This window comes from Scomber japonicus, chromosome 20, assembly GCF_027409825.1.
Source record: "Scomber japonicus isolate fScoJap1 chromosome 20, fScoJap1.pri, whole genome shotgun sequence".
Classification (NCBI taxonomy): Eukaryota; Metazoa; Chordata; class Actinopteri; order Scombriformes; family Scombridae; genus Scomber; species Scomber japonicus.
The window spans coordinates 22,119,446-22,131,853 of record NC_070597.1 but is presented as its reverse complement, the minus strand read 5'-3'; the positions used below and the strand labels follow the sequence as shown (position 1 = coordinate 22,131,853).

General features: G+C 39.3%; 1 protein-coding gene across 1 annotated transcript in view; it reads right to left on the bottom strand.

The window, feature by feature from the left end:
* The window catches only part of cacna1g (calcium channel, voltage-dependent, T type, alpha 1G subunit), a 259,465-nt gene that overhangs the window by 153,075 nt on the left and 93,982 nt on the right, over positions 1 to 12,408 (bottom strand). The window contains exon 2 of the mRNA XM_053341901.1: positions 12,291 to 12,402. Within this exon, the coding sequence (XP_053197876.1) occupies positions 12,291 to 12,402 (112 nt within the window). The remainder of the gene's footprint in view (positions 1 to 12,290; positions 12,403 to 12,408) is intronic.

Genomic DNA, 12,408 nt, shown 5'->3' with positions numbered 1-12,408 from the left:
CTAATAGAACAGATTGTGAAATGGGCTGTGTCATGATGACATACAATACCAAAACGAAGAATCATCAAGACATAAACAAATCTTCAGGGTTGTGCAAATAGTATCTTATTAATGAATGAGAACAGGTTGGTCTTTTCAGCCATAGCCTTCTTCCGAGCCTGTATTACTGCCGTAGATTGTCAGCAGAATTGTAATATCTGATGGTGACTCATTTTGGTCCCTAGTTCCACTACAAACAGAAAAACAAACAAGAAGCTTCATGTTATACATTGAAGATTCAAAGTGCTCTCTGGAACTAAGTCTAGAATGGCTTAAGTCAATGAAATGAGAAAATCAAACCTTGCTGTGAACCTAAACCAAATACATCAAAAGGTCTCGACCTGGAGAGTAACATATGTCAGTATGAAGACTCTACATGGTTCCTACTTTAAAATAATGACCATTTAACCCTTGGTACTGAATTATAAGCCTTTACACAGACTCATAATTCAGCAATAAAAGGGGCTACAGACATGGGACCAACTGTTATAGCGAAATCTTGATCTTAGTTAGATCTTAGTCATGTGAGAATAGCAGAAACAACTGGGGGTGCTGTCAAATATGGGAAAAAATATTTTAACATCTTCTTAAACTGTCTCTTAATTCTGTCTTCACCATGCCACACCATGCAGCTTGATACAATTCTACATTTTTTACTGAAAGAATATCATTAAACAGTTATATAAAATACTACAAATAACATAACAGCTGAGATAATTACACAAGGCAAAGATAATGATTCAAACAACATGCAACTATGTGGTTTCAGTGATAACAGCATCCATAGCAACCGCCATAGCAATACATATTAAATATGATATACATTCACTGACTATGAAAATAAATACACATTTGCTAGAAATGGTATTGATATAAAACACATTTTCCACTGAGATTAAAAGGAATGGCAGCCAACCTTTTCTTTTTTTGAGCAGACAGAAACTTGACAGTCACATGACATGAATGCAACCAATAGAAAAAACTGTAGGCATCTCAACATTTTAGAGCCATTACTGTGAGACTAATATGTTTTGCTCCGTGGATCAAAATAGCTATCACACATTTTAATGTGAGACTGGGTTGGTCACACGCACACACTTCATACACACTAACATCTGCACACTGATTACACAACACATGCTTATACACAGTGCTCATTCACATTGGAACACATGCAACATGGGACCAGGCCTTCAGGGACTCTTGATAAAATGACATTGAATGGATGTTAGCCAGCTCAACCTTTCCTACCCTTCTCTAAACATGCGCGCGCACACACACACACACACACACACACACACACACACACAAACACATCACACACAGCTGGGATTCAAATTCATTGAAGTTAACAGGACATGCTAGCCTGAGGCATTCCCACTAGAGCATACTGGTGGTGCCGCACATGGTAATCCAGGCTTTGTAATCATGATATTGATTCCCTGAAACTTACATCACACATCAGTGGAGCGTGAAACGTGCTGCATGATTCTGATGAACACAGATTGTGTTTAATATCCAAACATATGGCAAAAGCTGCGTAGACACATCATCAATCAAAGGTTTCCTTCCATCGATACTGCTGTGCTGAGTATTTACCAAAATGGTAATGTGTGTGTCTCCCTCTGTGTGTGTGTGTGTACATTGTCACCATGGTTCATTGGCTGTATGTCCAAGTGGACACCAGAGAAGCCTAACACACACAAACCCACTCCTGCCTCCAAGGGAATAGACACCAGTGACCTGTGTTGAACGGCTCACTGCCCACACACTCCCTAATTTCTCCCCTCTACTGCATTCGCTCTCTGTGAAAACACATACAGAGGGATAGATATTCTAACTGTGCTGGAAATCCTCTGAATATTGTCTGCAGATTTTTGGAATACCTCCAGAGAATAATGAGACTTTTTGCATTACGTGAACAAAACAAATAAGTTCATAATATTCTAATCATCCAACCTAATCTCAGCTTAGACAAGCCTCACAAAATTGGCTTTCATTTGGCGTGACAGTCAGTAAAGTGTGAAATATGCCGACAAATGACAGCAGAACACTTGTGGTGAGTCAATCCAATCTAAAACTGTTTGAAACACAGTGAAACACGAATCTGTGAAAACACGGGTCGAGCTAAATTAAGTGGTGAATCAGATGATGACATGGGCGTTTTGTTATGCAATATACTGGAAAACTGAAACCCATTTAATGAATACATCATAACTCAAAAGACAGTTTAAAAAGGGCCAACCTGTAAGATCCTTATTCATGTTTCTGTACCAGTGTTGCTATTGCTCATTGTGCTTATTGCTCTGGTGGCTTTGCACTCCATCTGCCAGATATAATTTGTCAATGAAACAGTACCATTGGCAGCACTGTGAAGTCTTTGTCTTTTGATTTTGTGTGGGTGGTAGGTAGCACTGCTCATCATTCTATATTTGTTCCAAACAAACCGCCGTTGCTGCTGCCAGAAATGGAAAACCCTTCGCTTCCCGTGCACCAGATGAACCCTGTAAAGGCTTACCAGACACCGGCTGTTTATAACAACAGCTGTAAACGCTTCCTACCATTAACAAGGGCTATTGGATACATCACTGTTAACTAACAAAGCGACATCATGTTAATGTATTTGCCGCTGCAGATCATGAGCCTTTTTGACTTGTCATAGCATGAGATGTGTTACAGATGACAATAACAATGGCTCTGTTCTACACCAATGTCCCAGTAAGTCAGGACAGTGTGACAATAAGATTTTGTGTTTTTCCTATTTTGTCACTTCAAAATGTCTATTGTCCAAAAGGCCCATTAACGTATTCATTTAATGTTTACCTCAATAGGATTTATGCTCTTAATTGCAAATTTACACATTTTAAAAAACCGAAACAGCTGCAATAACCGATTTTTGACCAGTAGGGGGCAGATAAACTTCAAAGCAAGCTTGTTAAATAAAGCAGTTGTTTGGCTGGCTATGGCGACTAATGATTCGACCATGGCAACAACAGATGCTACACAAAGAATAACACTGCTGGAGCTAATACTAATACCTAACTTAAAAGAAATGTTAGAGATTGTACATGTGTGTTATTACACACTGTATGAATACTAACACTTCAGGAGCTACTGTCCCTAACAGAGCCTCATCATTTTCATTTTAAACATAGATACAATGACTCTTTTTTTTTTTTTCATTTTTCAGTACAAGCAAAGTTCTCCACTTTTTATGCCGATGAAGAAAAAGAAGAAGTGGGATCCCATCTTTTGACTTCTGTCATCATTATCTGCTCTCCCACTCTCGTCTCTCTGGGCTAACAGCTGGATGGGATTCCCATGTGAGCTACTGGCATTCCTCCTCCCCCTCCCCCCTCCTCTCCGTCTACTGTACCACTGACTTCCATCTCTCTCTCTCATCTTTATCTCCCTCTTATCTTTCTCTCCCACTGCCTCCTTCTCTCTCCCAGGGAAGTCGCATCACTCCCCTATTACTGTGATTATGTCTCCCACAGTATCTCACTGTGCACTGTATGTGTGTGCATGTGTGCATGCTTGTGTGTGACCGTATCAGTGCGTGTAAAGAGTTTGTGACATTTTTCATATGCTTGCTTGTAATAACTTTCAGTTGTATTTGTGTGTGTGTGTGTGTATGTCCATTTCTCACATACAATTACACTGTATGGACATATAAACCATACAGACAGCTCCTCTCTCTCTCTCTCTCCATGTGTATTCAGTCTTGCATGAACCTCCTAGCCTAAACAGTGACACCACACACTAGCTTAACACCCCTGTATGTGTGTGTGTGTTACTTCTCACATCGCCTGAGAGCAAGTGTAAACACACGTGTGCACCAGGCACCCCACACACACACATACACACACACATATCACGAAGCACAGCAGGCTGTATTGCATGCTATCAATGTGTCTAGTGAGTGCCAACATTACACGCCCTCTCATCACCTCCTGAACAAAGCCTTTATGTTCTAAGTGCACTTAATCACTAATGCTAAGTGCACTTAAAACACTCCTTAATGACTCGACGCAGCTCACTCCAAATGCATACTCAAGTGTCAGTGTGGTTATTAGATACAGAGGGGCGTGAAGTGCCGCAGCTCTTGACGAACAATCCAGAACTGCAGATCAAAAACATTCCTGCGCATGATTCAAATATCACCACGTGTCTCGCCGCACATGAGCTCAGACTGACTGACTGCTGTAGGTATGTAATAATCAGGAACGAGTCAGTGCAAGGTGGGCTTGCAGGTAGATGAAGGAAGCTGTCCACACAACAGCAAACATCCACTAATAGAGAGACAGTGTAATCCTAACAGCTACTCTGCGCTCCAGCTGTGCTCTGACATTTCTCTGGATGGAGATACGCAGGGTTTCACTTCCTAATCAATCACTTCTTAATATAATCCATGTTTGCTGATGATGTTTTTGTTTATGCCGGTATTAGACAAAGCTGTGATGTCAATACTGTTAAGTTATTCATTGCACAAAACACTTACACACAAACTTAATTAACATATCAACTTTTTGTTCGTGTTAAAATGACATTTCAACACTTTTACCCCCTGAGCTTAAGTTCTTTTCAGTTTACATAGTCAGATGAATCAGCAATTGAATATGATTAAACAAACCAGGGATTAAATTAGGCATTTGTGCAATACGCGTGACAGACCAGATGTTTGGAATGACACAGAAATAGTCGGAATAGTCTAGAATTAGTCTAAAACTAAATATGAAACTCAACCAATGACAGCTGGGATTGGCTTCATCCCCTCTGCAACTGTCTAGAGGATAAGTGGTTTGGAAAATGAATGAATGACTAAATATATAATGGGCTAGACAATGGGCTTCATGCAAGAACATTCTGATATTCTTATCCTAAACCTTTTCAACCATATGTTGTTGGTGAGTTTCATCCACAAAAATGTCAAAGAGTAAAAAGAAGAATTTCACACCACCGAAGTCCAAATCCTGCTGTCAGAAATCCGTAGACGCGCTTTGAAACAGTCACAAAAATATTAATGATGCTGCCAAAGGTCTGTCATCAGAGCAGCTCTGTACTGTCACAGATATAAAGCAGGAATGATTAGAGTTAGATGGTAAGAAAGGCCTTTCAAAAGGTTCACCAAGGATGTGACAGGAGTGTTGGGGAGGGTGACGAACAAGTGCCATCAATTCTGTGAAAACATTTCTCAGCAACCTCTCCAGAAAATAAATCTTAGCCACTATGTATGCTAATTTCACCTGTCAGGAGTCTGAATGTTATTATCACAAGGGGTCAGATGCTTTCATCCAACTCACGCACACACACGCAGGTGCAACAGGCGGGTGGACACCCGTACGTGCGGATGAAGGCGGTGTATGCCTCATGTGGTGAGGACAATGGGGCAGGCTAACTGTAATCTGCCATTCAGTTAAGATCCTCTTCTTCACAGGTGGAGAGAGATAATATTGTGAGGGAGACTCTTCAGCTCAATCACGACCATTTATTGCAGCCGGGGTAATGGCGCACAAAAAACACAAACACACACAGACACATAAACGCAAAATCTAACGTTTCTTCATCTTCCAGGCATATGCCAGGCTGACGTAAGAGTGAATCAGTGTGTGCGAGATGTGTTTGTTTTATACTCAGGCCTGAAAGCTTCTACAGTAGTTCCATGTAGCAGCAGCACTCCGGCTTTACAAATGTCACAAGTTCCATCTCGGCAAGCAATCTAAATCTATGGCTACTCATGCCTGCCAACTCCTCTCTCTCTCTCTCTATTCTCTCCCTCTTTCTTCTTCTCTCTGTAACCCAGTCTTACTATTGTATCGGCAATGATTTTATTAGCTTTCCACAGACAGCGTTTTGTACTGTAGCTGCAGGGGGACGACGGAAGGTTAAGTGTGTTCTGTACCATTGAAAGCAGACTCTGTTTCAATTGAAATGTCTCCTTTGGGGGGGGGGGGGCAATCCTGTACATTAAATCTGCTCCGAGTTTGACATTTCTTTGAAACTATTCCATTGGCTAAATCATTACACCATTTTTTATTCTTATCTAGGGAGCTTTCTGATGCTCTGTCCTCTGTATCTCACCCTAAATCTGTCCAGGTTTTTTGGACAGGGGTATGTATTATCAGCATTTTCATTTATTTGCCAATTGGTGATATAAATAAGCATTAAGAAATCACAGTAAGAGCCTGACTGACAATTTTATGATTTTACAAAGGGGAAATGTCCTACAGTTCTTTTTTATTATTGTCTATATGACAAAAAAAAACACATTACCAGTTTGCAGTAAAACCTTAAAATATTGATATTGGTATCAGTGATATCCATCAGGCTGTAGTCATAACCAGTTTTTGAGAAACAAGACAACCAAGACTAGAGTCATGCCAGCAGCTTTGTGAGGCCATACTTAGGCACAGTGGTGCTGTGAGCTAAATGCTAATGTCAGCATGCTTGCAAGCATAATATTTTCTAATTAAACAACTACCGGGATGGCAGTCCAATCATGGTTCCACTCCAATCATGGAAAAGTCGGGGGGACTCACATTAAACATGATGTCTCTTTTGGGACCCATCAATGTCTGTACCAGTTGTTTTGTCAATTCACTAGTAGATGCTGATATATTTCACGAAATAGTTGACTTTGTTCAACTGTTAGTGGCATCAGAAAAAAAGCCAAAGTATAACCAAAGTTAGTAGGGTTCATCCTCTGTAGATTTTAAATATGCAGCCATCAGTGAAGAAAGTGTGCAGGTGTCCAAGATGTCTGAAGTTGAAATGGTTTATTGAGACTTGATCAAGGAGAATGAAAGACTAATCAGTACATGCTCTGTCCTGATGCACCCTTCAATTCTGAAGTTTCAGTCCTCTGGGGAAAGTTTTATCGTAAGCCATACAGATATTGCCACAGTTTAATCATGCCCAAATATGGCAGATCCAACACATCTAAAGCATTTAGAATTGAATCTATTGGTCTACAGGTGAGAACAATGCCTGGGAATGCAAGTAAGTTATGGAAAATTCCCTAACAGGGACCATAATTATTTGTACAAAAATGTCATGGTAATCCATCCATTAATTGTTGGAATATTTCATTGTGGACTTAAGTGATGAACCAACTAATAGACCACAATGCCATCCCTCATACCATGCTGCTAACAAGACTAACATTAGAATATCAGTATCGGACAGTAAAAAGTTCAGATTGAGTCTCTTATACAAGTAGCAAGTGAAAATATGTTAATTAACAATCTAATTACTGATTGAATGATTATCCAGCTATACAGTGGTGAGGCTCAAAATTGGTGAATTTAAAGTGACTTTTGAGTGTCATTAAAACAAATCGTAAATAATGCCTCAAAGCAGCCTTTCAACAATGCTGACACATAAAGCTGCACTCCTCTTTCTTTCTGCCCTTCAGCTAGCCAGTAGCCTGTGATCATTACAGTAGCCATTAGCTGTGTCAGGAAATGAGAGCTCATTTAGCTTGCATCAGAGAGGAGAGCCTGGCTGAGGTGTCTCATTAGCCTGGATGCTAGTTTGGCTATGTTAAGACAGCTCGGAAGCTCGGTTATGAACACGTGACTGTGGTTGCTCTAGGAAATATTTGAGCATTTAAATGTAACTGCTGTTTGGCGTCAATCAGGGTAGCAGTGCAGGAAAGCATTCCATCTAATTTGAACACAAGATAATTATCTCATGTAAAATATCCAAAATAAGGAAGCTTACCTTTAAGAAATAAAGTTAGTGATCATCACTAATACTACATTACCTTACTATTGTTTTCTATTACTTGCACAGTTAAATATTAAAACTCCTCCACTATGATTTTTACCTTTCAGCACCCATCAGCATCAGGGGCCAAATTGAAAGTGTCTCCTGTTATGGAGTTACCATTACTTGGAGTCTTTCAAGTTGGTCTAAAACTAGCAGAAATATATTCTTCTTGACAATCCACTGATCCTAAGCACTGCTGCCTACTGTGAATCCCCGTCAAAAGCGAGACGTGAGCATCTAGTCCGTTCAATCAATATCGACTCCACCTCCACACGGCTGTCAGTGTCATCAGAACCAACTCTCTTGACAGCAGCAGCTCCTGAGGAGTCGAGAGAAAAACAACAACCAGCCAGACTGGCTACACCAAGCTGACTGATATCAGAAAAAAGGTTTCAAGAGGAGTATACCAGGGGGAAAAGCTTTACTTTTATTTATTGATTGGTTTTATATATATCCCCACCCTCCATTGTTGGGTAGGTGAGTGGATTGCCCTTTAGTTACTGTCTGACAACTTTCAGTCAACAATATGGTGACGTCTCCACTCTGGATCCACCAACTGATGATTCTTTTAAGCTTTGAAAATGGAAACCAGAGTAGAACATCATCACATTCAATCAGCATACCAAGCCAAATACAGTAACAGTAATAATAGTCATTTTAGATGTTCATATTAGACCTCATAATTGACCCCCAATGCCAAAGTTAAGAGAGATTGGTAGATTGGCAGATAGCATGTCTGACTTCCATGCAGGAGACCAGAGTCTGGTCTGAAACAAGAATGATTACAATCTTTTCTTATCTTTAACCAAGTATTTTAGTTGCCTATCCCTAACTTATTCATTTGCCATAACCACACTCTTTCATTTACCAGAAGCAGAGTGTAGTTAACATGCCCAGGTGTTAGAAACCTTGGCATTGAAAGTAAAGGTAGGGTTCAAGGTCTTTGTTGTTGTTTTTTTACAGGTTCTTGCTACAGAGCTAGTAACCAAGTTTTGCTTCTACATCCATTGAACATCTACAAAATGTTTGTGATGTATAGAGAAAAGGTAGGCACTTGGAGGCTGAGGCATTGGATCAGAAAGATGGCTAAAGTTGTCCAGGTTGGTGCTTGGCTGGGTTTTGGTGGATTGAAACCCAGGAGCTTAAAACAGAATATAATTAGGACTTGAATGAATATTTTTATTGTATATTTTTTGATAATAATGAGAAAATTACTCTAAATTCACATATTTGGATATAATATTATATTGAGTCGTTACGTCAACTCAGTCCTTCAGTAGGAGACGAAAGGTATGGAGAAGAAAGGACTGTAAGGAACTGTGTGAGGGCAGATGTGAGAGCATAATGGACAGTAAGAAAACTGGATTCACAGTATGTACCAGACAGTATGAGACAGATCAAAGTCAGACAAGAGAATACATAAAGTGTGTAGGTCATGTTACTTTACGATCTTTTAACATATCGACGCAGAGAGTGACGGGGAGATTGAAATGGAGGAAGCGAGGAATTAACGAGAAAAGCATTTAACCTTCCAGGCTGTACATTCATCTGCGCTCCGGAGAGAGGACACCCGCTGAATTTAATCACATCTCATATCCTTTAGCGGAGCGATAGAAGGGATTGCTGGACTCAGGCGGCCCCAGTGGCAGCAGCAGCAGCAGCAGTGGCCTCGAACCTCTGCTTCTCTGCTATCTCATGCTTCTTTTATTATCTCGACCTGTTCTCCAAATTCATCTTTAATATGTTAATTACTCTCCTCTCCTTCAAGTCTTCCCTTTCCATTTCCTTTCTTCACTTTTCCATTCTTTTTCTTCCAAGTGAATATTTAGATTTCATTAAAGAAAATGATTTGTTTGCATCTATTTGTAGAGAAACTAAAAGTATGATTACATTCTAAAAAAACGCTTCCGATCAGTAAATGTCTTCTACCGCCTTATGAATTGACTTTAATATCAGAAAGCATACACTAGAAGGGGTTAGAAACTGTTTTTTTCTTTTCAGTGATAGAACTCATTTTGGAATGAAACAACTCAATTTCACTGAGTCAGTGGACAAGAAAATAAGAGGAATTTGTTCTGAATCTATCTATTTTGTACCATTTTTTGAGCATATTATCCCTTCACTGCACAAGACAGCGCCAGATAACACACATCTATTCTACTACACTTCATCCTGCTTGGTCCCCCACCCCATCTGACGGAGAAAAAAAGATGTTTTTCTGTCCTCCACATTTTACAACACGAACAACAACACTCCTCCATTAGTATTTGGTAGGTTAAAAGGAGGGGGGCCATGAGTTAATGGAAACGCCTCCACTCGATGCTGTTGTTTATTTCCATCTGAGATAATGCAAATGGGGGGTAGCTGCAGAGGACAGATATGCCGCAAAATATTGTTTCAGTACCTCTTGAGACTCTATCAGAGGCATTATTTTAGAAAATGGTATCCATATCAGTGTTGGAGCGTTCCTGCTCTGTCATCTGTTTGAAGTACTTTGCTTTGCATCTGCCAGTGAATGTTACTGTAATGTTTATTTGTGTTTTTCCCTTGTTGTTGGTCCCATTCAAAGGCCTGTCATAGGGTAGCATTCATCTTACTCAATTAAGATCAAGGAAGATAAATAAATTCCAGTGAGCGTGTCATGTCTTTGTATTGTTTCTTTTAATACTTGTACCCCAGCTACTATAAATAATGATTTCTGATTGGCGGGCTGATGTCTTAAAGTTATACGACAGTAAGCCCTAGGTATTGTAACTAAGGCTATGTGTATATCCTTGTAATGCTCAGTCAAATTTGCCACAAACTGCTTGTAGATTTTTAATAAATATGCACAAAATGCAAAGAGAGGGGTTAGTTGATTCATCACTTAGGGGGTTCGTGGGACCCTAACCCTAACCCTTGCCCCGAGAACCCATGGCAGGTATTTATTCCAATCCTGATAATAAACTGCAGTTAACTAGCGTTCATTATGCAGACGTTGATAAGGACACTCTAATCATTTGACATGTCTATTTACTAGTCATAGAAAGTGCTACTCAACTTGTAAATACGATTGCATAACATTTTCTGTGTCTCTGGAGGAGCTTTCTAACATCTAAGAAAATGACTGACATCATCATAATCTCAGTTTGGCCTCAGATATGCCAGATTTGTAAACAGAAAGTGTTACAAGCTGGATGTGTAGAGTTTAACAGCTGCAGGCGGGAGACGTAGAAAGAGTCCAGTGAAACGCACTTGTCTAATTGCATTATGGGAGATGGATGTTGTTGGAGCTTGACCCATATTAGGGTCTAACGAGTGAGGCGATCTTGGCTCCTGATTTTTCTTTAATCTGTCACTTACAAGACTTCTGGCAACGGCTAGCAGATGTTGTTGGTGTTAGTCAGCACTATGTTCATGAATCCCCAGATGTCTGTTTTCTGATAAGCTGTTTGCCTTGTAAAATTAATGTTCAAAACACAATATTACATCAGACTGTGCTTGTCCATTCTGCTCATCTTCACTGGAATTACATCCACTGTATAGGTGGGGGCAGTGGGTGGTGTAATCAGTGATATATCAGTAAGCATAGGTTTTGCATTAGGGAATCTTGGGAATCATAAAATATCTTAGATAGGATACATGCCACTTCTCAAAAATAGGTTAAAAAAAGGGTTTTTACATTAAAGTTTGCAAAGGAAAGAGGTCAGTGACAAATAAGACTGAATGCTCCTGAAAATGTGAAAGGGTGTAACCACAAAAGAATGATAAATATTAAATATGTTATCCAACTAGTGTATTTAAGTGGACTTATACAAATATTTTCTTCATTTAAAACATAAATGTTTAAAATGTTTAAATGTTTCCTGATCTCCATGATTCCCCAGATTAAATGTAATATTTAGAACAATTGTATTCCATTACATTTATTTAATATAAAAAGTTATAATATAAGATCATACCAAACTAGTTGATGTGGTGTTTTATTGACAATTTAGTGTTTTTAAGTAAGTTTAATTATTGAGTACAAAGTTTTTATGGTTACACCACTTAGACATTTTTGCCATAATCCTCTAATATATTCTCTCAAAATGGATTAAAAGCAGAAATTCTATGCTGGATCCAAGTTATTCATACATTTATTTTCAAATTTTAACCCAAATTTAACCCTCAAATTTAAATTTGACTAAAACACGTGGACACAAAAAAACATAATTTAACAAACCATTATGTGATAGAAACAGAGTCACATATTGTATACTATAAGTCACAGATGGGGCTAAGAAGACCCACAACTTTATGAAAATGCAATGTCAGACTGATTTATCTGACCATGGCTCCTCTTCTTTCCTTTGGTAAGTGGTTGCTTACCACGCTTACCTGCTGCCACTTGAAAAAAAGTATTGTGTTCTTGACTGATTTACCTTTAAACTGATTAAATGAAGAGAGACAAGAAAAATACATTCAACCTGTAATATATATTTTTAAAAATCTGGTCTTACCTCCAGGATTTTGCACCTCTCAGAGTTGCAGTCGATGTCCTCACAAGGTTGAAACATGCCCAGGGTCACGCAGTTCAGCAGGATCACCAACATGGATGCTCGCTCAAACCATGTGCAG